Source organism: Geotrypetes seraphini, chromosome 5, assembly GCF_902459505.1.
Source record: "Geotrypetes seraphini chromosome 5, aGeoSer1.1, whole genome shotgun sequence".
Classification (NCBI taxonomy): domain Eukaryota; kingdom Metazoa; phylum Chordata; class Amphibia; order Gymnophiona; family Dermophiidae; genus Geotrypetes; species Geotrypetes seraphini.
In genome coordinates, this window is record NC_047088.1 from 271,959,972 (window position 1) to 271,986,321 (window position 26,350).

The 26,350-nt window shown below is 42.8% G+C and overlaps 1 protein-coding gene across 1 annotated transcript in view; it reads left to right on the top strand.

Annotated features, from left to right (window-relative positions):
- The window catches only part of LOC117360428 (unconventional myosin-X-like), a 483,786-nt gene that overhangs the window by 363,762 nt on the left and 93,674 nt on the right, over positions 1–26,350 (top strand). The window contains exon 37 of the mRNA XM_033944140.1: positions 17,049–17,185. Within this exon, the coding sequence (XP_033800031.1) occupies positions 17,049–17,185 (137 nt within the window). The remainder of the gene's footprint in view (positions 1–17,048; positions 17,186–26,350) is intronic.

A 26,350-nucleotide genomic window follows, 5' to 3' on the forward strand; every position in this document is an offset into this window, starting at 1 on the left:
AAAAGGTACACTCAGCTCTGGGAACGTGCAGGCTCTCAGCACAGCTCCCTGCTGTGCCGTTCAAGTAATCAATTATGCACAGCTGTGAGGAAGAACCTCTCTACTCAGCTTGACTGCTAGCAGAGAGGAAAAACCAAAATGTCAAAACGTTTGCTAGCTTTGCAACTAAAGCTTCCAAGCAGCAACTAACAGTTCATTATCAGAAGGGAGAGGCATACAACTCCCCTTCAAACTATCCCTGGTATAACTGGTAGCTTCACTACTGTAGACACAGGCAATACACATCCCCTTACTGTTTATCAATGTCCATGGGCACCTCCTCCGGTCCTACCAGACTCTCCTGGATTTCCATGGGTTCCCCTGGGGTTCCTTCCTCACTCCCTGGGTCAGCAGCAAGCTCCTCCGTGTCCAACATTTGCCAGTCTCCAGCCTCTTAGGGGTGTGGAGAGAGTGGATGAATCTCTCCTGTTTGCCTCCAGGCTGCTTCTCCCCTCTGAGTTCTCAACTGTCCCGTTTTAAGCTGGGAAGGGACACTCCAAACACAGGCTTGTTCTATCTGCCTAAGTGCAGGAACCTTTCCAGCCTTAACCCTTGCCTGGACAGGCTGCTGGAAAGGAAGTAATCCTCTAACAGACTTGGGCACCTGCCTAACCTGTGTGTAGCTTTTCTGTTTAAGCCTTTCCTGCTCTGCCTCATCTGACTCCACTTCCAGGTTTGAGCAGTAGTCAGCCAAATCCACAGACGAGGCTTCTACCTGGTCAGCCCTTTTACAATGGGGTATACTGTATCTCTTCCTAATCCTTGTGGCAAAACCCGGACTGGACTTGAGTTTGTCATAGGAAAAACCTGAAACGGGCTTGGGTTTGTCACACCTCCTTGGCTATTTTTTCCTCGTAGTCTCTTTTGGCCCCTTTTACCGCCTTATGGCACCTGTGTTGATGTTTGTGCTTAATCCAGTTTTCGTCAGTTTTTGACCTTTTCCATTCCTTAAACAGTTTTTTTTTCTCTGATCGCTTCCTTTACCTCTACAGTGAGCCACGCCGGTTCTTTGTTCTTTTTTGATCCCTTGTTGATACGCGGCATATAAAGATTTTGTGCCTCGGTGACCGTATCCTTAAAAAGGGACCAAGCTTGCTATAGCGTTTTTATAGTGTTTATCCTCTTCTTAATCTTCTTCCCCCACCATGCGTCTCATCCCTTCGTAATTCCCTTTATGGAAGTTCAGTGCCGTGACCGTGGTGCTGGACCGATGTTTCGCCCCTGCCTCCAGGTTGAAGCGGATCATATTGTGATCGCCGTTTCCCAGCGTCCCTTCTACTTCTACATCTTGTGCCAGTCCTCGCAGTCCATTTAGAATTAAGTCCAGAATTGAGTTTCCTCTTGTATTTTCCTTGACAAGTTGTTCCAGGAAGCAATTGCTTACAGCATCCAAGAACTTGGTCTTTCTAGTGTAGCTGGAGGTGCCTAGGTTCCAATCTATCCCCGGATAGTTGAAGTCACCCATGATAATTGTGTTGCCTCCCTTGCAGTTGCATTTAATCTGCTCTGGGTCTCTCTTCTTTGAACCTTTTCTAGCGCCACTATATCTTTCTTGAGATAAGGAGATCAGAATTTAACGCAGTACCCCAGATGAGGTCGCACCATGGAGTGACGCAGGGGCATTAGAACATTCTTATTCTTGTTAACCATCCCTTTTTTAATAATTCCAAGCATCCTATATGCTTTTTTGGCCGCCGCCACACATTGGGCGGAAGATTTCATCGTATTGTCTACAATGACACCCAGATCCTTTTCTTGGGCACTAATCCCTAAGCATCCGGTAACTGTGATTCAGGATTATTCTTCCCAATGTGCATCACTTTGCATTTGTCCACATTAAATTTCATCTGCCATTTGGACACCCAGTCTTCCAATTTCCTAAGGTCCGTCTGCAATTTTTCAATCTGCATGTTTTTTAACAACTTTGAACAGTTTAGTGTCATTTGCAAATTTAATCACTTCACTTGTCATTCCAATTTCCAGTTAATTTATAAATAAGTTAAATAGCACCGGTCCCAGTACCGACCCCTAGGGCACTCCACTGTTTACTCTCCTCCATTGAGAAAAATGATCATTTCACCCTACCCTCTGTTTTCTGTCCAATAACCAGTTCCTAATCCACAACTGAACTTTGTTACCTATCTCATGACACTTTAATTTTCTCAGGAGCCTCTCGTGAGGAACTTTATCAAAAGCCTTCTGATAATCTAGATACACTTATATCAACTGGCTCACCTTTATCCACATGTTTATTCACACCTTCATAGAAGTCAAGCAAATTGGTGAAGTAAGATCTCCCTTGGCTGAACCCATGCTGACTCCGTCTCATTAAATCATGTTTGTCTACGTGTTCCACAATTTTATTTTTTATAATAACTTCTACCATTTTGCCCGGCACCGAAGTGAGGCTTACCGGTCTGTAATTTCTTGGATCTCCCCTGGAGCCCTTTTTAAAAATCAGCGTAACATTGGCTTAAACAAACTCACCGCACTTGTACACCATCACAGGGCCCACCTTGTGTGCAAATGAAAAGTGTGAAAAACACAGGCAATTACATAAATTTCAGTGCCTGTGTTTTTCACACTTTTCATTTGCACACTTGGTAAGCCCCGTGATGGTGTGCAGGTGCAGTTAAGTTATTTAAGATCCCTTACCATGGTACACCCCCAACTGGAATACTGCATCCAGCTCTGGTTGCCGTATTTGAAGAAGGACACGGTACTACTCGAAAGAGTCCAAAGAAGAGTGACTCAAATGGTTAAGGGGCTGGAGGAGTTGTCGTACAGTGAGAGAATAGAGAAACTGGACCTCTTCTCCCTTGAAAAGAGGAGACTGAGTAGGGATAAGATCAAAACGTTCAAGATAATGAAGGGAAAAGACTTAGTAGATAAAGACAGGTCGTTCACCCTCTCCAAGGTAGGGAGAATGAGAGGGCACTCTCTACAGTTAAAAGGGGATAGATTACATACAAACATATGGAAGTTCTTCTTCACCCAGAGAGTGGTAGAAAACTGGAACGCTCTTCCGGAGGCTGTTATAGGGGAAAACGCCCTCCAGGGATTCAAGAAAAAGTTAGACAAGTTCCTGCTAAACCAGAACATAAGCAGGTAAGACTAGACTCAGTTAGGGCACTGGTCTTTGACCTAAGGGTCTCCGCGGGAGCGGATTGCTGGGCATGATGGACCACTGGTCTGATCCAGCAGCGGCGATTCCTATGTTCTTATATTCCAGTTCTATTCAGCGCTGGGGATTCTTCTCCAAATCGCTGACTCCCCACACTGAAGGCTCACCTTTAAAATTCATTATATTTATTATTTATTTGTGATTTGGTATTTGGTGCACTGCAGGGTCCCTGCTATGAGAACCTATTGACATCATCTACTTGTTTTTTGTGTATTTTCAAGTATTTGTAGCAGTATATTTTGGAGACTTATACAACATTTTACTTGAAACCAATCAGTGTTGTCATATTTAGTTCTCACTGCAGCGTCTTTATTTTCATAGAGGCTCTTTATCAACTGTGTTTGGGTATTCCATTTGTACTAGAGTTCTCCATAGTTTATTGTGATCCACAAAGTCAAAAGCTTTGCTGTAGTCAAAGTATAGGGGATTTTCATATTCTTTACTCTTCTCCAATATCCATCTAACATTGGCAATAATGTCTCTTGTTCCTTGACCTTTTCTGAAACCAGTCTGAACTTCAGGTAGTTACATAAGAACATAAGAAATGCCGCTGCTGGGTCAGACCAGTGGTCCATTCTGCCCAACAGTCCGCTCATGTGGCAGCCCTCAGGTCAAAAAACAGTGCTCTAAATGAGTCCAGCCTCGCCTGTATATGTTCCAGTTTAGCAGGAACTTGTCCAACTTTGTCTTGAAACCCTGGAGGGTATTTTCCCCTATAACAGACTCCGGAAGAGCGTTCCTGCTTTCCACCACTTTCTGGGTGAAGAAGAATTTCCTTACGTTTGTACGGAATCTAACCCCTTTCAACTTTAGAGAGTGCCCTCTCGTTCTCCCTACCTTGGAGAAGGTGAACAGTCTGCCTTTATCTACTAAGTCTATTCCCTTCAGTATTTTGAACATTTCGATCAAGTCCCCTCTAAGTTTCCTTTTTTCAAAGGAGAAGAGGCCCAATTTCTCCAGTCTCTCACTATACGGCAATTCCTTCAGTCCCTTAACCATTTTAGTCGCTCTTCTCAATGTATGATTGTAGCCTTTGTTGTATTATTTTCAGCAATATTTTGTTGGCATATGGAATTAATTCAATTGTTTTATAGTTGTTACAGTCCTTGGTGTCACCTTTCTTCAGTTTAGGTGTGAACAGTGTTCTTCTCCAATTGGTTAAGAACATAAGAATTTGCCTCCGCTGGGTCAGACCAAGGTTCCATCGAGCCCAGCGGTCCGCTCCCGCGGCGGCCTATCAGGTCCATGACCTGTAAGTGATCTTTTGTCTAACCCTTGGATTCCTACTTCCTTATATCCTGAAAACCCTCTTCTTCCCTCTTATCTTTGCCCTTTTTGCTCCTGTGTCCTCCTTTATTTGTAGCCCTCAATCCCCTTATCTTTCAGGAATTTATCTAGTCCCTCTTTAAAACCCCTTAATGTAGTCTGTCCTATTGCATCTTCCGGGAGCGCATTCTAGGTATCCACCACCCTCTGAGTGAAGAAGAATTTTCTGGCATTGGTTCTAAATCTGTCCCCTTTCAATTTCTCTGAGTGCCCTCTTGTTTTTGTAGTTCCTAGTACGCTGAAGAACCTGTCCCTCTCCACCCTCTCTATACCTTTCATAATCTTTTAAGTCGCTATCATGTCACCTCTGAGTCTCCGCTTCTCCAGGGTGAAGAGCCCCAGCCTCTCTAACCTCTCAGCATATGAAAGGTTCTCCATACCCTTAATCATTCGTGTCGCTCTCCTCTGGACCCTCTCAAGTATCGCCATATCCTTCTTAAGGTATGGTGACCAATATTGGACACAGTACTCCAGGTGCGGGCGCACCATCGCCTGATACAGCGGTAGGATGACTTCCTTCGTTTTTGTTGCAATACCCTTCTTGATAATACCCAACATTCTATTTGCTTTCTTCGAGGCTGCCGTGCATTGCGCCATTGGTTCCATGGTTGTATCCACAAACACTCCCAAGTCCTTTTCAAGGTTACTTTCCCCCAGTATCAGCCCCTCCATTTTGTAGCTGAACATCGGGTTCTTTTTCCCTATATGCATGACCTTGCATTTCTCTATATTGAAGCTCATCTGCCATTTGTTCGCCCACTCCTGCAATGTTGTCAGGTCTCTTTGTAGTTCATCACATTCCCCTAAAGTTTTAACCCTTCTACAGAGTTTAGAACTTCGGCTGCTCAACATCGGAGGAGCCCTCTTGCAGCCGTTGCTGCCTTTGCCCCGCGGTTCTGAGCCTACCTGCCTGCCTGGAGAACTTTTCTTCGGCAGCTGCCTGCCTCGGTACCAGCCCCAGCCGCCTCACCCGATGCCTTTCTTACTGCTGGGCCAGGCGTGTGAGCTTGCTCCACCCCCCAGCCCCTGCCGGGAGAACTTAACTTTGGCTACTCAACGGCGCGCAGCCGTTCGGCGCGCCGGCTAAGGCACACGGCAAAGGCGCGTGCCTTAGCGCACGCCTTTGCGAAGCGGCTGAGCGGAGCATAAAATCGCCTCCCATCCAGCTTCCAGAACCAATCATTCAAGACTTCCCAGCAAACGAGAGAACCTCCTGCAAACAACAAACTTCTGTAACAAACTCCTGCAAACAATAAACTTCAACTACTTCAATCTAGACCAGGATATCCCACCAGCAACCCGGACCGACTCAACAGCAAAGTATTTGCATGACTCTATCCTCTTGCATGTCTTACCAACTGCATGCTAAAGCCAACCTGGACACAACATACTCTGTCTCATCTGACCAACCCAACATTCGCCAGTATTATCCTCTACCAAGTCAATCCTAGCTCCTGTTTACCTGATTTTCTATCTCCTGGTTATTCCTTAACCTAGCCAGTCCCATCCTCCCCCAATTCTCTCAACCAGCCTCCCTCAACTCCCTAAACCTTCCCACCTCACGCCCCGCTCTCTCACCAATTCAATAAGGAGCACCATGTCCAACTTCACAAGAAAACTTCTAGCCCTCCTCCTCCTCTATCTTCTTAGCTCAAGGAAATGGATCCCCAGAGCCTTAGCATTCGAACCCATCCCTACCTACCCCACCTGGAACAGAATCACCAAACCAGGCAAACCTCTTCTACCCTCCCGTACCCTCCATGACTACAAGGAATAAGGCCCCTTCCCAATCTCCTTGGTCAATACCTCCCGACACTTCCCTAGACCATCACACAAAAGAAACCAAAAAGCCTACCAATCACACAGCCCATAACCCCCCCCAGAGCACCACACAATCACTGGTGCCTATCTGAACATTCGCTCGGCTAGAAACAAAGCCCAACTGATTAAAGATTGGCTAGAAGAAACCCACCTCGACATACTTCTTTTAACCGAAACGTGGCTAATTTCCGATCAAGACACCATCATTGGAGATCTACTTTCTATAAACTACAAAACCATCCCGCTATCAAGACATACCAGGAGAGGAGGCAGCCTAGCTATAATCCTCTGAGACCACTTCCAATTCCAAACTCTAGACTCCAAAATGACCAATGACCTGGAAATCCTCTCCTGCAAACTATCCAAAGCAGACTGTAAAGATAACCTGACCATTACAGTATTCTACTCCCCTCCTAACAAATGGAACCAAGCTAAAGAAGATCTTTACGAATTCCTCCTCGCAAACTCCACCGCTGGCACCCACACCCTTCTCGCCGGCAATATAAATCTACACCTGGAGCAGGCAGAGAATTCCCACGTTTCTGATCTCTTCTCTTTCCTAACATCCCTAGGATTCTCTAAACCACCCCCAACCAAAACACATACTAAAGGACATCACTTAGACCTGATCTCATTCCTTCCCAATACCCCCGCTTCCCCCAGCATAAGCTTTAAAGACGAAACCTGGACCACCCCTTGATCAGATCACCTCCGATGCAACTTTAACTTATACTGGCTCAAAAAACAAAACCAAAGGCCACCAAGAACTACCCATAAAGAAAAAATAATATGGACTAGAGGTCAACTAAATCCTGAAGAATTCTGGTCCCATTACAACCCAACACCCATCACAGACCCAAACCCCAACTTCATCCCAAGTTGGACTAACTTTAGCATCCAGGTTCTAAACGACCTTGCTCCACTGAAACCCTGCAAGAAAAAACACCGCTCATCTGCCAACTGGTTTGACGCCAACCTCCTAGCTCTGAAACGAGAAGTGCGCAAATTAGAAAGAATTTGGTGCAAATCCGGCACAGACACTGACAGATACTCCTGGCGCATAAAAGTTATTGAATACAAAAGAATGATCAAAGAGAAATGCTCCAAATATTACGCCCAATCAATCAATACCCCCATCCCTGAACAGCAATAAACTATTCAGACTAGTCAACTCCTTATTTGACATCAACTCATATAAAAGCTCCTCCACAGATCTTCCACCCTCCCCAACAAACCTTGCCAACTACTTTGCCAAAAAAATTCATAACTTAAAAACTACTATTACAACAACAAACACCAGCCCACCAACCAACCTACTTACCCCAAACAATGAAGGTTCAACTGCCGACATGACTTGGAATCGCTTTGAAAACCCAGACTGGAACCTATTTCTCGAGCTATACTCTAAATATTCCAAATCCAACTGCCTACTAGATAACTGCCCACCCTCCATCATGAAAATAGCTCCCCCCACCTTCAAAGTGGAGCTCTTCAACTGGGTCACCCTCTGCCTGTCCACCGGTTACTTCCTGCTGGAGCTTGGCCACATCCTCATATCTCCAACTATCAAAAACCCCAAAGAACCACTCTCCACAGCCACTAACTACAGACCCATTGCCAACATTCCCTTCTTCCTCAAAATCATGGAAGGCCTTGTCAACCGGGACCTCATGTCATACCTCGAAGTTCGACATCCTTCATGACTCCCAGTCTGGATTCCGCACTAACTACAGCACGGAAACCGTCCTAGCGTCACTAACCGACTACCTCCTCCAACTATTCTCCCAGGGAAACAGCGCTCTGCTACTCCAGTTTGATCTCAGTAGTGCCTTTGACCATGACATTCTGCTTAGTTGCCTCGATTCCATAGGCATTTCAGGACAGGTACTAACTTGGATCACAGGCTTCCTAAAAAACCGCACCTACCAAGTCCACAATGAGGGAACCTATTCCAATACCTGGTCCAACCCCTGTGGAGTTCCACAAGGCTCCCCCATATCACCTTCCCTATTCAATATCTACATGGCTTCACTGGGACACATGTTATCTGCCCGAAAGCTGAAATCCTACATTTATGCAGATGACATTACAATTGTCATCCCCATCTCCTCACTGTCACAAGAAACAGAACAGCACATCTCTTCAGTACTCACCATGGTCGAACACTGGACCACCCGGTTCAAATTAAATCTAAATCCAGAAAAGACTAAACTCTTCCTTGCAAGTCCCAACCACAAATTAACAACCACCATCCTACAACTCAACGGTCTAACTTACCCTATCAATCCCACCATCAAAATCCTTGGAGTCATCCTAGACCGCTGCCTGACCTTCGAAGACCACATCAATGCTCAGATCAAAAAATGCTTTTACACCCTCTGGAAACTCCGTACCATCAAACATTACTTTGACTTTCCCTCCTTCAGACTGCTGGTCCAATCCCCAATCCTAAGCACCCTGGATTATTGTAATATCATATATTTGGGCTCCTACAAGAAAACCATCAAACGTCTGAGACTCATTCAAAACACCGCTGTCCGACTAATCTATGGCCTTAAAAAGTCAGACCATATCAGCCCTTACTACAGAAAACTTTACTGGTTGCCAATAGAAGCGAGAGTCATCTTCAAATTCGCCTGCCTCTGCTTCAAAACCTTATCTGGCTCATCCCCGATATATCTGTATCACCACTTGTGTTCCCAGGCACCAATCGAACATGCAATGCCTATCTGTTTACTTACCCATCCCCAAAGGGATGCACCTACAAAAGATTCCTTAATAGAACTCTCTCATTCCAAGCTGGCAGATGGACAGATTGCCTGACCACCCTCATCTCATCTGCCCCATCGTACTCTTCCTTCAGGAAATCTCTCAAATCTTACCTCTTTGATAAATTTCTCGAACCCCTCCCCTCCAAATAACCAAACTCTATGACCTCTCCTTGCATAGTAATCCACTTCAACCGCATTTGCATCGTATCTTGTTCTTAAGTCGCTCGCACTGTATTTTCACTGTATAAATATCTCCGCTGTAAATGTACAGGCTCTTGCATTGTAAATCTGCATTGTATCTTCGCTGTATAAACACCCATGCTGAATATGTACAGTCCCCTGCATTGTAAACTGCGCTCAACTGCATAGTACATTCCCTTGCATTGTATCTTCGCTGTGTATGTACAGTCTCTCTTACATTGTAAACCGCTCTGAACTGTTTGTGGTATTGCGGTATACAAAAATACAGTTATTATTAAAGTTATTATTATTAGTGTCATCTGCAAATTTTATAACTTCACACTTTGTCCCCGCTTCCAGGTCATTTATAAATACATTGAACAGCAGCGGCCCGAGCACAGACCCCTGTGGGACACCACTTGTTACCCTTTTCCAGCCCGAGTAGTGGCTCTTCATTGCAACCCTCTGCTTTCTGTCTGCCAACCAGTGTTTAACCCATCTATGTACGTCCCCTTCCACCCTGTGGTTCCACAGTTTCCTAAGTAGCCGCTCATGAGGTACCTTGTCAAAGGCTTTTTGAAAGTCTAGATATATGATGTCTATGGGGTCCCCTTTGTCCATCGGGCTGTTTATTCCTTCAAAGAAGTGTAGTAAGTTTATTTGGCATGATCTTCCTTTGCAGAAGCCATGCTGGCTCGTTTTCATTATATGCTCAGATACTGTCTTTTATCAGTGCTTCTACCATCTTGCCCAGCACTGAGGTCAAACTCACTGGTCTGTAGTTTCCTGGATCACCTCTTGAGCCCTTTTTGAAGATAGGTGTGACATTTGCTATTTTCCAATCCTCCGGGCTCACCCCTGTTTTCAAGGACAGGTTGCAAACTTTTTGGAGTGTGTCTGCTATTTCGGTTTTCAGTTCCTTTAGTATCCTTGGGTGGATCCCGTCTGGGCCTGGGGATTTGTCGATTTTCAACCTGTCTATCTGTTGGAGGACATCTTGGAGGCTTACCTCTAACGTCGATAGCTTTTTCTCTGGGTCTCCTTTAAAGAATTCTTTGGTTTCCGGTATATTGGATGTGTCCTCGCTTGTGAAGACTAGCGAGAAGAACATGTTTAATCTGTCAGCCACCTCCTCTTCCCCCCTTATCGCTCCTTTGATGTCTCCATCGTCAAACGGTCCCACTTCCTCCCTCGCCGGTTGCTTCCCTTTAATATATCTGAAGAAGGATTTGAAATTTCCTGCTTCTTTGGCCAGTCTCTCTACGTATTCTCTTTTTGCTTTCCTGACCACTCGGTGACATTCTTTCTGATGTTCCCTGTACTCTTTCTAGTTTTCCTTGGTTTTGTCCCTTTTCCACTTCCGGAATTGTTTCTTGCCCCATATCTCATCCTTCACTGCATTGTTTATCCACACCGGGTCTTTTGTTTGATTCTTTTTGCACCCTTTTCTGAATCTGGGGATGTACAGGGTTTGTGCTTCCTGTACCATGTCCCTGAATAGGGAACAAGCTTGCTCCACGGTCTTTGTTTTTCCCAAGCCTTTCCTGAGTTTCCTTCTCATCATTGCTCTCATAGCATCATAGTTCCCCTTTTTGAAGTTGAGCGTTGTCACTGTGGTTCTCTTCCCTTTTGATGCTCCTACTTGTAGTTTGTACTGGATCATGTTGTGATCACTGTTTCCTAGTGGTCCTGTTACTTCCACTTCCTTTGCAGGTCCCCCCAGCCCATTGAGTAGTAGGTCGAGAGTTGCATTCCCTCTCGTTGGTTCCTTGATGAGCTGGTCCATGAAGCAGTCCCGCACAGTCTCTAGGAATTCCATTTCCCTTGCATTCTTTGAGCTTCCAATACTCCAGTCTATCCCGGGGTAGTTAAAGTCCCCCATTACCGTGACAATTCAGTTTTTGCATTCTCGCCTTAGTTCTGCTTCCAGCTCTTTGTCTTTTGCCTCTGTTTGTCCAGGTGGACGATAGTACAGTCCCAATTTTATGTCAGGTCCATTTCCTCCTGGTAACTTTACCCATAATGAATCTAATGTGCTTTCCTTCCAAATCTGTTGACAGAGTCAAGTGAGGGCCATAATATTACCTTCTGAGCCTTTGATTAATTCAGTTGGAATATTGTTAATACCAGATGACTTGTTTTTTTTATTAAGCTTTTATTGCTGCTATGACTTCTTCTTTTAAAATATCTGGCTCTTCTTCGGCATAAGATTCACATTCAATTTTCCCAATGTTATCCTCATTGTCTTTTTTGTAAAAATTTTCCATATATTTTTTCCATCTCTTTTTAATGCTTTCTGGATCATTCAATATCATTCCATTGGCATCTTTAAGCATCCCCAATCAATGTTGGAATTTCTGCTGCAATCTCTTAACATCCTGATTCGCTAATCTGCTGTTTCTGTTTGTGTTCCGATTCAATTTTCAGAAAAATATCCTTGATATATCATTCTTTGTTTTGCTAAACTTGACATTGAAACACTATTTATTAAAAAAAAAAAAAAAAATTTTAATAATTTTTTTTTTTTACCCTTCCTCATGTTCTTTCCATTCATGGCTCTTTCTTTTCTTTTTTATAAAACATTAACTTTGTAACTTTCTCCCTCTTTTCCTTATGTATTCAAGTTCGTCCATATGTTTGTCCGTCTAACCCATTTTAAGCAGTACGTTGAATTGTATGTCTATTTTATATTTTATTGTAACTCGCTTAGTAAATTATAGATAAGCGATTTATCAAATCTAAATAAACTTGAAACTTGAACTCAGTTCATTAATAATATTTTTTCTCCATTGCTGGAAAATTTTGCTTGTCTTCTTTGTTCTTCTGCTTTTCTGGTCTCTTCTGAGATCCAAGATGATTTTTTTGGCTCTCTTTCTCTTCTGGAGTGTTTGAAGTATATTTTTTTTAGCTTCAACACTAATTACAGTTTTGATGTCATTCCATAACTCTTTGGGATCTCTATCTTCTGTTTCAAGAAAGACAAATCTGTTGCCTAGTTTTGTCCAATAGTCTGAAAGAATATTTTCAATGTCATATTTTGGGGAGTCTCTAATGATCTTCTTGCAAAGCTTTACCTTGATCTTGCATGTCAAAAACTCATGGTCACTTCAACAATCAGCTCCTGATTTAGTCCTTGTAGTTAAAACTGCAGATTTTCCTCTCTGTCCTATGCAAGTGTAGTCAATTTGATTTTGATACATGCCATTTGGAGAGATCCATGTGTACTGACAACACTTGTGGTGTCGACTGACAATTGGTTTGTTTTGCAAAACTGTACTGTTATCACCAACGTCATTTCTTTCTCCTATGCTGTACTATCCAACCACTGCATCTTCAGGTGTACTTCCTACTTTTGCATTGAAGTCCCTCATAATGATCAGTAGATCTTATTTCAACGTTTGATCTATTATATTTTGAAGTTGTTCATAGAACAATTCTACATCCTCATCTTCCGCATCTGTCATTGGAGCATATACTTGGATCAAGGTAACATTAATCGGCTTTCCTTACAGAAGGACTGACATGACTCTGACAACATTGTACTTTAGTACTGTCTATGAAAGCTTATTCTTGAGGATGAATGCCATACCATTTTTCCTGTGCATTTCATGACCAGAGTAACAGATCCATTGCTAGTTTGATTGAAAATGGCCCTGTCTTGTCCATTTGAATTCACTGATCCCTATGAAATCAATTATGGTTTTTCCATTTGATCATTTTGCAATTTCAGTTTTCCTTGATTCATGCTTCATACATTCCATGTTCCTATGTTGAAAATATCTTTACAGCTTCTGATCTCTTTTCTGTCCAGCAACATCAGCATCAGGACATCTTGATGGCTTTGATCTGTCAGCTTCAAAAGGCATACTCTGGGTGATGATCAGCTCTTCTCTAGTAGCATGACAAGTGCCTTCCAACCTAGGGGACCATCTTCCAGGACTAGACGTCGATTCTATATGTCAAATCATCATTATCAAGTTTTCTTAGCAGGATACAGAAGTAGATTGCCGGATCTTTCTTCTATACAGTATAAATTCGATGTTATCACTGTTGTCACATCAAACATGATCCTCCACCTCCAACACTGCCCATCTGCTGCTGCCCAGATGGGTTGAACATCGTTAGTCTGACATCTCCGCTGAAACTTATCCGCCTTGGGGGGCCTTCCTGCTAGTGAAACTTCTGACAGTATAGCTTTCAGGTTTTCAGTTGCATGCAAGCCCCAGTGGCCCACCAAGCCTATATACTGTGACTGTGGCCTATGTACATAGTTCAAATAAATCAGTTTACTTATTAGCCAACCTTGTTCACAGAGGCTTCTTTTCCCCAGGTGGAGGCACCGAGTGCTAACCAAGTGTGAGGGACCAACAGAGACTGCCATCAGGGGACACCAGCCAGGTTGGGACCTAGACCCAGAGCTGCCTTGAAGGGGGCATTACATAGACATACAGCTTTCTATTTTTATAGCTCCCTCTTTCTGGAACTCATTCCCTGACCATATATAAAAAGAACAATCTTTTCCCCATTTCAAAGCATTATTGTAAGGCTCATTTTTTCACTCTTTTTTCAAGCAGCTTGGTGAGGGGGGGAGATACTTATCCACTCTCTGGTTATTTCGAAACTTGATTATTGTAATTCTCTACTAAAAGTCATCACCCCAAAACAAATAAAGAGACTTCAACTTATCCAAAACACTGCAATAAAAATCATAACAAATTCAAAAAAGTATGACCAAATAACACCTCTTTTAAAAATGCTCACTGATTGCCAATACTCCATCGTATTACCTATAAAATAGCATTACTTTCATTTAAGATCCCTTATACTCCCAACCAGAATTCTGCGGTCCTCTGACCAAAACCTTTTCTCAGTACAAAAGAACGTAGGGAGAGAGGGGACATGATTGAGACGTTTAAGTATGTCACTGGTCGCATCAAGGTAGAAAATAATGTTTTCCTTCTTAGGGGACCCTCGGCCACAAGAGGACACCCACTGAAAATAAAGGGCGGGAAGTTTCATGGTGACACCAGGAAGTACTTCTTCACTGAAAGAGTGGTGGACAGCTGGAATAGGCTCCCAGTACAGGTGGTTGAGGCCAGCAGCGTGCCAGTTTTTAAGATCAGTTGGGATGCTCATGTCGGATCTCTTCGAGGGAAAAGGTCATCAGAGAACAATTAACTAGGGGGGTGGGTCAATGGAGTGGGCAGACTCGATGGGCCTTGGCCCTTTTCTGCTGTCACTTTCTATGTTTCTACCATCTCTTAAAGTTATCGGCACGAGACGAGCAGAAATATTTTCAGCAGCTGCGCCTATATTAGAGGAGAATCCGCTCTAGATAAGTTTAAAAGCTTTTTGAAAACGTTTCTTTTTAAAGATGCTTTCGAAAATTAAAATTCACCAAACTTATTTTTGCAGGTCTTTTTTAAACCATTTTTGCTTCCGCTTTTAGCCTCTCCCTATTATGCAACCATTCATTGTTATCTTTTTCTAAAAAATTTGGAGTTCCACCCCTTCTCCCATTGTTGTCTGTAAGTCTATCTATTTTTGTTAACATATGTGTGAAAATGTTCCTGTTATCCCTTTTTATATTTGTAATTCGCTTTGAAACTATGTTATAAGCGTTTGCATCAAATTTTAATAAACATGAAACATATTGGCAGATTGTTTGGCTGAAGTCTAACAGTAGGTTAAACTTTCTGTTTTTATTTGTACATATGGACGTGAAGTAATGTATACTGATTCTTTCCTTTTAATCTTTAATTCATTCATCCTTTCATTTTCATGATTTAGGGCTCCTTTTACAAAATCGCGCTAGCGGGTTTAATGCGTGTGACTTTTCATAACCCCCGCGCTGCCTGAAAAACTACCGCCTGCTCAAGAGGAGGCGGTAGCGGCTAGCATGTCCAGGGGTTTAGCACGTGTTAAAAGGAGCCCTTAAATTGTTGGGATTTAAAAAAATTTTATTTATCAAGTTTCAATTACATTGTCAAGCATAAATCTTGTACAGAAAAGATTGGTACAGTCTTATACATTTCAGGAAAAACAAAAATATGAAGAAAATTATAGACTACTCACTCTCAAGTCCACAATAATAGATCCAAGATTACATAAAGCGGAAACTATAAAGGTACTACTAGACTAACTAGAAAAAATAGAGATGAAATTATAGCATCTGACACCTGGTTCCAGAGACTATCAATCCTTTAAGAGCTCAAACTTCGTGTTCCCTCAAGGCATTTCATGGATAGAAAAGCAGACGAGAAGGTTAAAAAATACATATTTCAAAGATTGATATCACTATTCATTTGCATGGATATCTCAAATAAAAAATCCTCCCTATAATTCCTGGTTTCTAAAGCAAAAACTGACGCCTTCACTTTTGAGTGTCCCGTGAAACAACTAAGAATATCTGGATCTTAAATCCCAGAACCTCTTTATGTTTGTTTTTGAAGAACATTTTCAAAATCCACATTTTATCTGGCAAAAGTGCCACCAAAACCACTAATGTTGAAGATTTAGCTGCCTCTTTATCAGAGGTCTCCAAAATAGGTGAAATAGCTAACTGTTCTCCATTTTGATTTTGATTAGAAGTTTGCTGGATTAGAAATTTGCTGGTCTTAATTGGTAAATAATAAACCTGAGAAAAAGGAGGAATTGATTCCTCTGGAACTGAAAATACTTCCAGGAAATATCTTTTCAATATCTCCCTTGGCGTTATTGTAAACACATGAGGAAAGTTCAGGAACCGTAAATTATTATTTTGAGCGTTATTCTGCAATATCTCTTATCTTTCTCCTCAGGTTCACATTATCCTTAATTATAACATCCTGGGTTTGACATATCTCACTTAAGTCCTTATCATATTTATCCAACAGTGGTTTTAAGGATCCAATTTCAACTTTTAGTTCTTTCAATTCTTCTTCTTGGTTTTCAATTCTTCCTTCCAGTCACTGAATTTGAGGGCACAATTTCCACAAATTAGCCATTTAATCCCATAAGATATCAAGAGTAACTTCAGGGGGGTTAATCAAGGAATAATTTTGCATTTGTACAATTGTAAACTGCTCACCAGACTGTCTCTCCTCCCGATTACCTCCATTGGAATTCTGTTCCTGCTCAGTTGTTGGCAAACAAACAGATTTCTTAGATGAAAATTCCTCAACTCGAGGAGAATCCAGGTCCACTGATGTTACTAAAAGGGCCTCAGGGAAAGAAGCCACCACTAAACTCGGCATGCTTTGGAGAACTGGTAATCTGCAGCTGGGGAGCTCAGGGCTCAGCGTGCTTTCAAACCCTGGGAGATCCGCCGTGCTTCCATTCTGAGCCAGCATCTTCAGCAGGCATCCTTCTGACATTTGTCATGTTATGGAACCTCATCAAAAAGTTATCTAGCGAGCCAAAAACGGCGGGCTCAGGGCACCACAAGGCTCCGGTGATCCTCCTATCTCATATAATTTGGCATTTAGAAGAAAAAGTTTCCCCCAAACGTGTAGGAAAACTGAAACCAGAAGAAAAACCCAAGAGAGCTTCCAGGTGTCAGGTGTGTTCAGCCATTTTGGATCCCAAACCCCAATTTAAATTATTTATTTACACTGCTTTATTCCTTGAATGCTATAAGCGGTATATCAAGCAAAGTAATATTCACTAAACGAGAAGGGCTTTCTCTACTGTCATACTTTCCTCATTTGCTTACTGTTTTATTTCAACCTTTCCTTCTGTTAATGCAGGTAGTGGAGAAGTTGATCCTTGGACTTAATATGGAAGACTGTTATAATATGTTTGCCCTCTTTGAGCACAGCAGTTACACGGAGAAGGCCATCGAGAGCAGAGTGATTGTTGCAGACATCCTGGCCAGGTTTGAGAGGTACTGGTAATATCAGAATGTCAACTCATTGATCTGAATTTATTTAACTTTGATTCCAAATAGGGAATATGTACTTTAACTGCATGTCCACCACTTTGAATCATAGAAACATAGAAAGTGACGGCAGATAAGGGCCAAGGCCCATCCAGTCTGCCCATACCAATGACCCTCCCTTACCACTCTCTGTGAAGAGATCCCACGTGTTGATCCCATTTAGTCTTAAAATCAGGCATGCTGTTGGCCTCAATCACCTGCATTGGAAGACCATTCCATCGATTCACCACCCTCTTGATGAAGAAGTATTTCCTGGTGTCACTAATTTCCCTCCCCTGATTTTCCAAGGATGCCCTCGTGTTGTCGTGGGTTCCTTGAAAAATAATATATCCTCCTCTACCTCGATACGGCGCTTGAGGTATTTGAACGTCTCGATCATGTCTCCCCTCTCCCTGCGTTCCTCTAGTGTGTAGAGCTGCAACTTATTCAGCCGTTCCTCATACGGAAGATCTCCGAGTCCTGAGACCATCCGGGTGGCCATTCGCTGGACCGACTCAAGTCTCAGCACATCTTTGCGGTAATGTGGCCTCCAGAATTGTACACAGTATTCCAGATGGGGTCTCACCATGGACCTATACAATGGCATTATGACTTCGGGCTTACGGCTAACAAAACTCCTGCGTATGCAACCTATGATTTGTCTGGCCTTAGATGAAGCTTTCTCCACTTGATTAGCAGTCTTCATGTCCTCACTGATGATCACCCCTAAGTCTCGTTCCGCTACAGCTCTCTCTAGATCTCACCATTAAGAGTGTAAGTCTTGCATGGATTTTTGCTGCCAAGGTGCATGACCTTGCATTTTTTGGCATTGAAACTTAGTTGCCAGGTCCTGGACCAATGCTCCAGTAGGAGAAGGTCATGCGTCATACTGTCGGGCATCGATTTAATCTCAGGCCCTGTTGTGTTCTTGCCTACTATATTGCATAGTTTGGTGTCATCGGCGAATAACGTTAATTTACCTTGAAGCCCCTCAGCCAAGTCCCTTATGAAGATGTTGAATAAAATCGGGCCCAAGACCGAGCCCTGTGGCACTCCACTGATTACCTCCGTCGCTTCGGAGGAGGTGCCATTCACCACCACCCTCTGAAGTCTACCTCCAAGCCAGTCCCCCACCTATGTAGTCAATGTATCACCCAAACCTACAGAGCTCATCTTGCTCAACAACCTGGGGTGAGGTACGCTGTCGAATGCTTTGCTAATGCCCTCCCATGGGAGGTGGTGATGAAAACAGTAATGGAATTAAAAAAATACATGAGTGTATTACTATTTAAAAGGGGTTTTCAAAAAAATAAAAAACAAAACCCTTCAGTCACTTTTCCTCACTGAGAAGAATATCAGGAGTTCGAAATAGTATACAAATTAAGTTTTATTACATAAATATAGTATTTCTAGCCATAATCATTGATTAAGTACAGAGTTTGAATCAATACATTACCGGTTATTGCATCATCACTCTGTCGGGGGACCACGAACAAGAGGCTTAATCAATATGTCATCACACAGCTCGTCAGCAGTGGAAACGTCCCTACCTTTTTTTCTGGGAAAGCACTATTTATATTGTACTGAGTACCCATCCCCTCATTGTGGATTGGATAATCCAACGCATGCTACCTGCATGCTGAACTGATAATCACCAATCAGTATGTGTTAGAAACACCTAGCCTGGCTCGTGAGCTGAGTACCCATCCCCTCATTGTGGATTGGATAGCTGAGTACCCATCCTCTCCTTGTGGATTGGATATTCAGATGCATGCTGAACGCGTGATGATCTGATGTTTACCAATCAGTATGTGTTAAAAACACCTTAGCCTGCTCGTGCATGCTGGGCTGATGTGCTTCTGTGATCACCAATCAGTATGTGTTTTCAGAGTACTTGTGTTTTCCCTGTAACCACTGCCACGTATTCAAGGCAATCTCACTCAATATTAATATTCCTCACATTCCATTCGTTTCTCATTTGTATCACATTCGGTCCTTATTGAGTGATATTGCCATAGGATACCATCGTAGGCCGGGTTGGTTTACAGCATAACAAGCACTACTATGGTCAGAATAAGTAAAGGGTGAATTAACCAATTCAAAGTGGTAGTGGCTGATGGTGAATATCCCAGAAACACATAAGAACATAAGAACATAAGCAGTGCCTCCGCCGGGTCAGACCACAGGTCCATCTCGCCCAGCAGTCCGCTCCCGCGGCGGCCCAAAACAGGTCAAGACCTGTCTGAATCATCAGAAGGGGCTCCCTTGCCACCTTGGTTTCCCATTTAAGTCCTGCCTTCCTATCGAAGTCCTAGCCCTCCGGTCTTGCACATGCACGACCAGGTTAGTTTATACTCATTACCTGATTTACTTCCTATACTTGTGTTATTACCCAGTTCCTCCCTCAGTATCCCACGATCCCTTTATCCCTCAGGAATCCATCCAATCCCTGTTTGAATCCTTGTACCGTATTCTGCCTGATCACTTCCTCCGGTAGTGCATTCCAAGTGTCCACGACCCTCTGGGTGAAAAAAAACTTCCTTGCATTTGTTTTGAACCTGTCTCCCTTCAGTTTCTCAGAATGCCCCCTTGTATTTGCTGTCCCCTTCAGTCTGAAGAATCTGTCCCTATCCACCTTCTCTATGCCCCTCATGATCTTGAAGGTCTCTATCATATCTCCCCTGAGCCTCCTTTTCTCCAGAGAGAAGAGCCCCAGCCTATCCAGCCTCTCGGCGTATGAGCAGTGTTCCAGCCCTCTTACCAATTTCGTTGCTCTCCTTTGGACTCTCTCAAGTACCGCCATGTCCTTCTTGAGGTGCGGCGACCAATACTGAACGCAGTATTCCAGATGTGGACGCACCATCGCTCGATACAATGGCATGATGACTTCCCGTGTTCTGGTTGCTATGCCCTTCTTTATGATGCCCAGCATCCTGTTGGCTTTTTTCGAGGCTGCTGCGCACTGTGCAGATGGCTTCAGTGATGCATCCACCAGCACACCCAAGTCTCTCTCGAGTCTGCTGTCTCCCAACAATACCCCCCCTAATTTGTAGCTGAACAACGGGTTCTTTTTCCCTATATGCATGACCTTGCATTTGTCCACGTTGAAGCGCATTTGCCATTTGTTTGCCCAGTCTTCCAGCTTATCCAGGTCCCTTTGTAGGTCCTCACACTCCTCCCTGGTCGTAACTCTGCCGCACAGTTTGGTATCGTCTGCGAATTTTATAACCTCACACTTTGCATCCTTTTCCAGGTCATTGATGAATATGTTAAAGAGTAAGGGCCCCAGCACCGATCCCTGTGGCACACCGCTCGTGACTCCCCGCCAGTCAGAATATTGACCCTTTACTCCAACCCTCTGCAGTCTTTCTGACAACCAGTGCTTGATCCATCTGTGCACATCCCCTCCCACCCCGTGGTTCCACAGCTTCTTAAGTAGCCTTTCATGTGGCACCTTGTCGAAAGCCTTTTGAAAGTCGAGGTAAATGATGTCTATGGTCTCCCCATTGTCCACCCGACTGCTTATTCCCTCAAAGAAGTACAGAAGGTTCGTTAGGCACGACCTTCCCTTACAGAATCCGTGCTGGCTTGTTCTCAGTAGGCCATTTCTCTCGATGTGCTCGCAAATGCCGTCCTTGATCATAGCTTCCACCATCTTCCCTATAATTGAAGTCAAGCTCACCGGCCTGTAGTTCCCGGGGTCACCCCTCGATCCCTTCTTGAAGATGGGTGTGACATTTGCCAATTTCCAGTCCTCTGGCACCTCACCAGTTTTCAAGGATAGGTTGCAAACATGTTGTATTGCGCCCGCTATTTCCTGTCTTAGTTCCTTCAGAACCCTTGGATGGATCCCGTCCGGGCCCGGTGATTTGCCGCATTTTAACCTGTCTATCTGTTTGAGGACATCCTCCCTACTTACCTCTATGTGCTCTAATTTTTCAGCCTGTTCCTCACTCATGAGCTCCTCTGAGTCTGGTATATTAGATTTGTCTTCGCTCGTGAAAACCGACGAGAAGAACGTGTTCAACCTCTCAGCTACCTCTTTATCCTCCTTAATCACTCCCTTCCTGTCCCCATCATCCAACGGCCCTACCTCCTCTCTCGCTGGTCGCTTCCCCTTAACGTAACTGAAGAATGCCTTGAAGTTTTTCGCCTCCTTGGCCAGCCCCTCTTCGTATTTTCCTTTTGCTTTTCTAACCTCTTGGTGGCATTCCTTTTGGCATTTCCTATGCGCCTGGTGGTTTTCCTCCGTTGGGTCCTTTTTCCATCTCCGGAAAGATACTTTTTTGTCATTTATCGCCCTCTTTACTTCTATTGACATCCAAACCGGGTCCTTTGATCGCTTGTTCTTGCAGCCTTTCCTGAAATTGGGGACGTACATTCTCTGTGCTTCCTGCAGGGTGTCCCTGAATAGGGTCCAGGCGCTTCCCACAGTCTCCATCCTAAAGATGTTTCTGAGCTTCCTCCCCACCATTTCCCTCATAGCAACGTAGTTCCCTTTCTTGAAGTTCAGCGCAGTTGTTGCGGTCCTCCTAACTATGGGTGTCCCTCTTTCTAATGTGACATCCCACCAGTGATGCGATGTCGCATCCGCAATTGTGGATCCAATATTAATAATTTGTTCTGCTACAATGGTGGTACTAATCTGGTGCTCTATTATACTTTTGTTCAAATTCCTTATGGACTGATTTATCATACGGGACCTTTGTATTATTGCTTTTAACTTTTCCAACTTCAAATCCCAATTTGGAACGGAAAAGTTGTTTTCTCAGAGTAGATTTGTTCTAAGTCCTATATCAGGTGTTAAAACATAAGTTTGATTCTGCCAAAGAAGTGTTGACATATTATGTAAGCATCCTACAAAGGGTACTATCATTTTTGGTATTATTGGCTCATTAGTCACCACACATATTACGCGTGGTGCTATTTCAATCATATACTGATAAGTTATCGGTAATATAGTCCATTCACACACATTTACAGTATTTTGTAGTAAACATGGTTCATATACTATTGATTGTAATTTACAAATTCGCCCTTGCAAAGTGGAGTCACAAAATGTTAAATCATGAGTTTTGTTATTCACATCAATCATTTGTCCATTAAATTTAGGTGCCCAGAAAAATTGCTTCTGAGGTTCCCCTAGTATGAGGGGTAACACTACATATTTACACATAATAATTTTTTGTAGCATTATACATTTTAAACATTCCTATGCAGTGAGTATCATTACATTGTACTTCTGGTGCTTGAAATTGTATCCAAAAGGTTTTTGGTATAGTTTTATTAAACACGGTCCTCCATATCTGCTCATTTCCAGTCATTAACTTAGATTGAAAAATTCCTTTTTGTTGTTGTTGCTGCATTGTTTGTAACGTACATAAAGTCCAATTAATTATGTTGGAAACCTTCTGATCAATTATATATTCAATATCCGCTGTGGCATTTGCTAGGTTAAGTAATTGATTATCGACCCCTGTCTGTAATAATACAGATTGCCATATGGTAGGCATCCATTTTGCAGCTACAGTCAAAGCATCATTAATATTACTTCCCGCCTTATGTAATCTATTGGCCAATGTTTCAATATCAAATGTGTTTAAAGTACCTGTGATGGTACCATATCCCCCCATTAACGTATCATACCATGCTCTCCTTCCTCGGTATGAACACTGAGAAGAGGGAGGAAATGATATTTCAAACATCACATTAAATTTTTGTGCATGTTGACCTACCATTTCACATGTGGATGGTAATCTCTTTATTTGTCCCGGATCTACCTTTGCCGTATCATTTTTTATGAATACCACATATTCTACCCACATTGATCTATTATAAATTTCCGTGGCATTAGTACATACTACATAAGACCTATTTACAGTAATATTCATTTGTGTTCCATTATATGTAGTACAATTGTTTGTAACAAAATACCTCTGGGTCGAACTGTTCCATGTCATAAATTCTTCTGTTTGACAACACAGGACTAGCACTTCTGCAGTTATATTCAAGGTAGTGTTTAGTCCCTCATATAATACGTATTGGGCGATTGGTCTAGTGTGTTCATTGCTTTTAATTTCTGTAATCCATGTATGGTCTTTTATTGTCACATTTGCAATGATACATCTGGAATTAGCACTGCAAGTGAAGTTATCTTGCTTCCGATTCATTGAAGAATGCTTCCATCTCCATGACGTAACGACCCCTTCTTTAATTGTAATACGTTGTCCTGGGGCAGCGCCTCTTACCCCATACCATATCCCAAGGATTCCAAGGCACACGTATATCTGTAAGTAGCTTTTTCTCCAAGATGTCCACTTTTCTGATGTGCCCAAATGGCTGTACCTTCCAACCATTCTTCCACCTTAGGAATTTCATTAGTAGTTGTTACAGAAATGGCAGCTGCAGCATCTGCTTGGGAATTAAACAATCGTTCCATTGAATCAACAGGCATATGTGCATCTACATGAAATACTGACACGGTTGTCTCCTGTACAATTTCTTCTATGTCTTGCCACAATTCTTTACCCCACAGTTCCTTACCATGAATTAGCCAATTATGGGACTTCCACCCCATTAACCATGTAGCAAGACCATTAGCGACCGACCAGGAGTCAGTAAAAAGATGACATTCCCCTCCTCTTTCTTTCCTTAAAGCAGTGACTACCGCCATCAATTCAGCGTATTGACTGCTCATTCCTTTTCCCTCCATCACCAGGGTAGTATCAGTTTTAGGGTTATAGGCCACACTTTTCCATTTCCGCTCTCCCCCCACATATTTGGCAGACCCATCTGTGAACCAAGCATGTTTTTGTTGTTCTGACGTGAGATTATCAAATCCCACTCCCCATTTCACTGGGGATTCATGAGTATATACTGGCTTTATGATTTCCAGCTCTCCGTTAGGAATATTAGCTATTTTTTCATGCAAAGTAGCTACCCCATGCTCACCTATTTTAGCTCTTTGGGAAATATACCATTTCCATTTAATAATACTTTGTTCCTGAGCATGTCCTACTCTATTTGTCTTGGGATCAGACATTACCCATTGCATAATTGGAATTTGTGGTCGCAATAGTACTGTATGACCTAATGTAATCTGTTCGGTCTCAGCCAACGCCCAATAACATGCTAAAAGTTGTTTTTCGAAGGGAATATATTTTTCACCTGCTTCCGGGAATTTCCTGTTCCAGAATCCTAATGGTACCCGTTTTCCACTTTGTTTTTGCCATAATGACCAATTAGCATGCATTTGATTAATAGATACATGTAATTCCACTTCCCCTTCTCTCATGGGCCACAAATCTACAGCTGTCTGTATGGCTTGTTTAGCATTTTCAAAAGCAACCTGCTGTTCTTCTCCCCACATAAACGCATATTTTTTTACGAGTTACCTTGTATAATGGGCTCAGTAGTTGACTCAAATGTGGAATATGTTGTCTCCAAAATCCAAATAAACCAATGTATGATTGCATCTCCTGCTTATTCTTTGGAGTAGGAAAATCTAATATTTTTCGTTTTGCTTTCTCTGTGATTTCCCTATGCCCTCTATTCCACTGAATTCCTAAAAATTTTACCGATGTTGCCGATCCTTGTATTTTTGTTGGATTTATTTCCCATCCCTTCTTTTTCATATGGTCAATTAATAAATCTAACTGCCCTTGCACCTCTTCCTTCGTTGTTCCCTGTATCAATATGTCGTCGATGTAATGAGAAATTTATATAGATGGGAACTTCTGAAATTCATCTAAATGTTCCGCTACTATTCAATGACAAATGGTAGGACTATGTAACCATCCCTGTGGTAGCCTAGTAAAAGTAAATTGCCTTCCTTGCCATGTGAATGCAAACTGAGATTGGGCACGTTCTTCAATAGGGATAGTGAAGAATGCGTTGGCTAAATCAATTACGGCATACCATTCCCCATTATGTCCCTGAATCCTTTCAATAATCCCTATCGTATCAGGGACTGCAGCCGTAAGTGGCGGGGTAAATTTATTTAGTTGACGATAATCCACGGTCATTCTCCATGTGCCGTCACTCTTCTTGACTGGCCACACCGGATTATTCCAGGCGGTGATGATAGGTACCATCACCCCTGCCTCCACCATTTCCCTTATAGTTTCTGTAATTTCCTTATGCCCTCCCGGGATTCGGTATTGTTTCATTGCAATTAATTTGGTGGCCGGAGGTATATGTACTGGGGTCATTTTTACCTTACCTACCAATATCGGACAAGCTTCTATTGAGGACTTTCTCACTGCAAAGGCATATTTCCCCTCTGGTAAATGTAGTGTCATCCCTTTTAAAATGTCCATTCCTATTATGTACTCCGGTATGGGTACTATGATGACCGTACATTTCCGCAGAGGCAAATTTCCCAATTTCAGTGTCACTTTAGTTTGCACACCCTCCGTTACTTTTCCTCCTAACCCCGAAATTTTTATTTTTGGCCCTTTGAATTTTTGTGGATTCCCATATATTAAGGTAGCCTCCGCCCCAGTATCAATTAGAGCAGGAACCCGTTGTACATTTCCTCCCTTCCAATGTATTCCTAATTGAACATATGGACGTTCATCTGGTTTTATCCACATAGGAGTTCGGCTCGCTACCTATTCTGAATCCTCTGTCACTGGAGGAGGGCTGTTGGAGTCACCATCATGTAATCCTTAATTTGCGAGGCCATTGCTACCGCCAATTCCTTCTAGGGGTACAGATCCTTATACTGTTCCCAATCTGGAAGTTTTGGTTTTTCTACCTCCTTCCTTTCACCTTTTCCTTTCTCTTTCTTTTCTTTCGACATTTCTTTAGTCACCTTCCTGTTTAACACTTTTTGCTTATAGAGTCCCCATAATACTCCAGTATCTGCCCCATCTATTTTTTCCTTGTTTACTCCTGCCTTTATTAAAGCTTGAAACATTTCCTTCCTCGATACCCTCCCCTCATGACTGTTACTCGTAAATTGAGGATGTCTGGGGGGAGGTCTTATTTCTCTTCTTCTTTCCATATTAGTTCCTTCATTTTTTGACCATTCCCCCATATCTTGCAATTCTATCATTCTATCTAATAAGACAGAGACCTGCTCCCCAGTTAATGATAATAACAGGGTCATCATCACAGCCTTGTATGCTG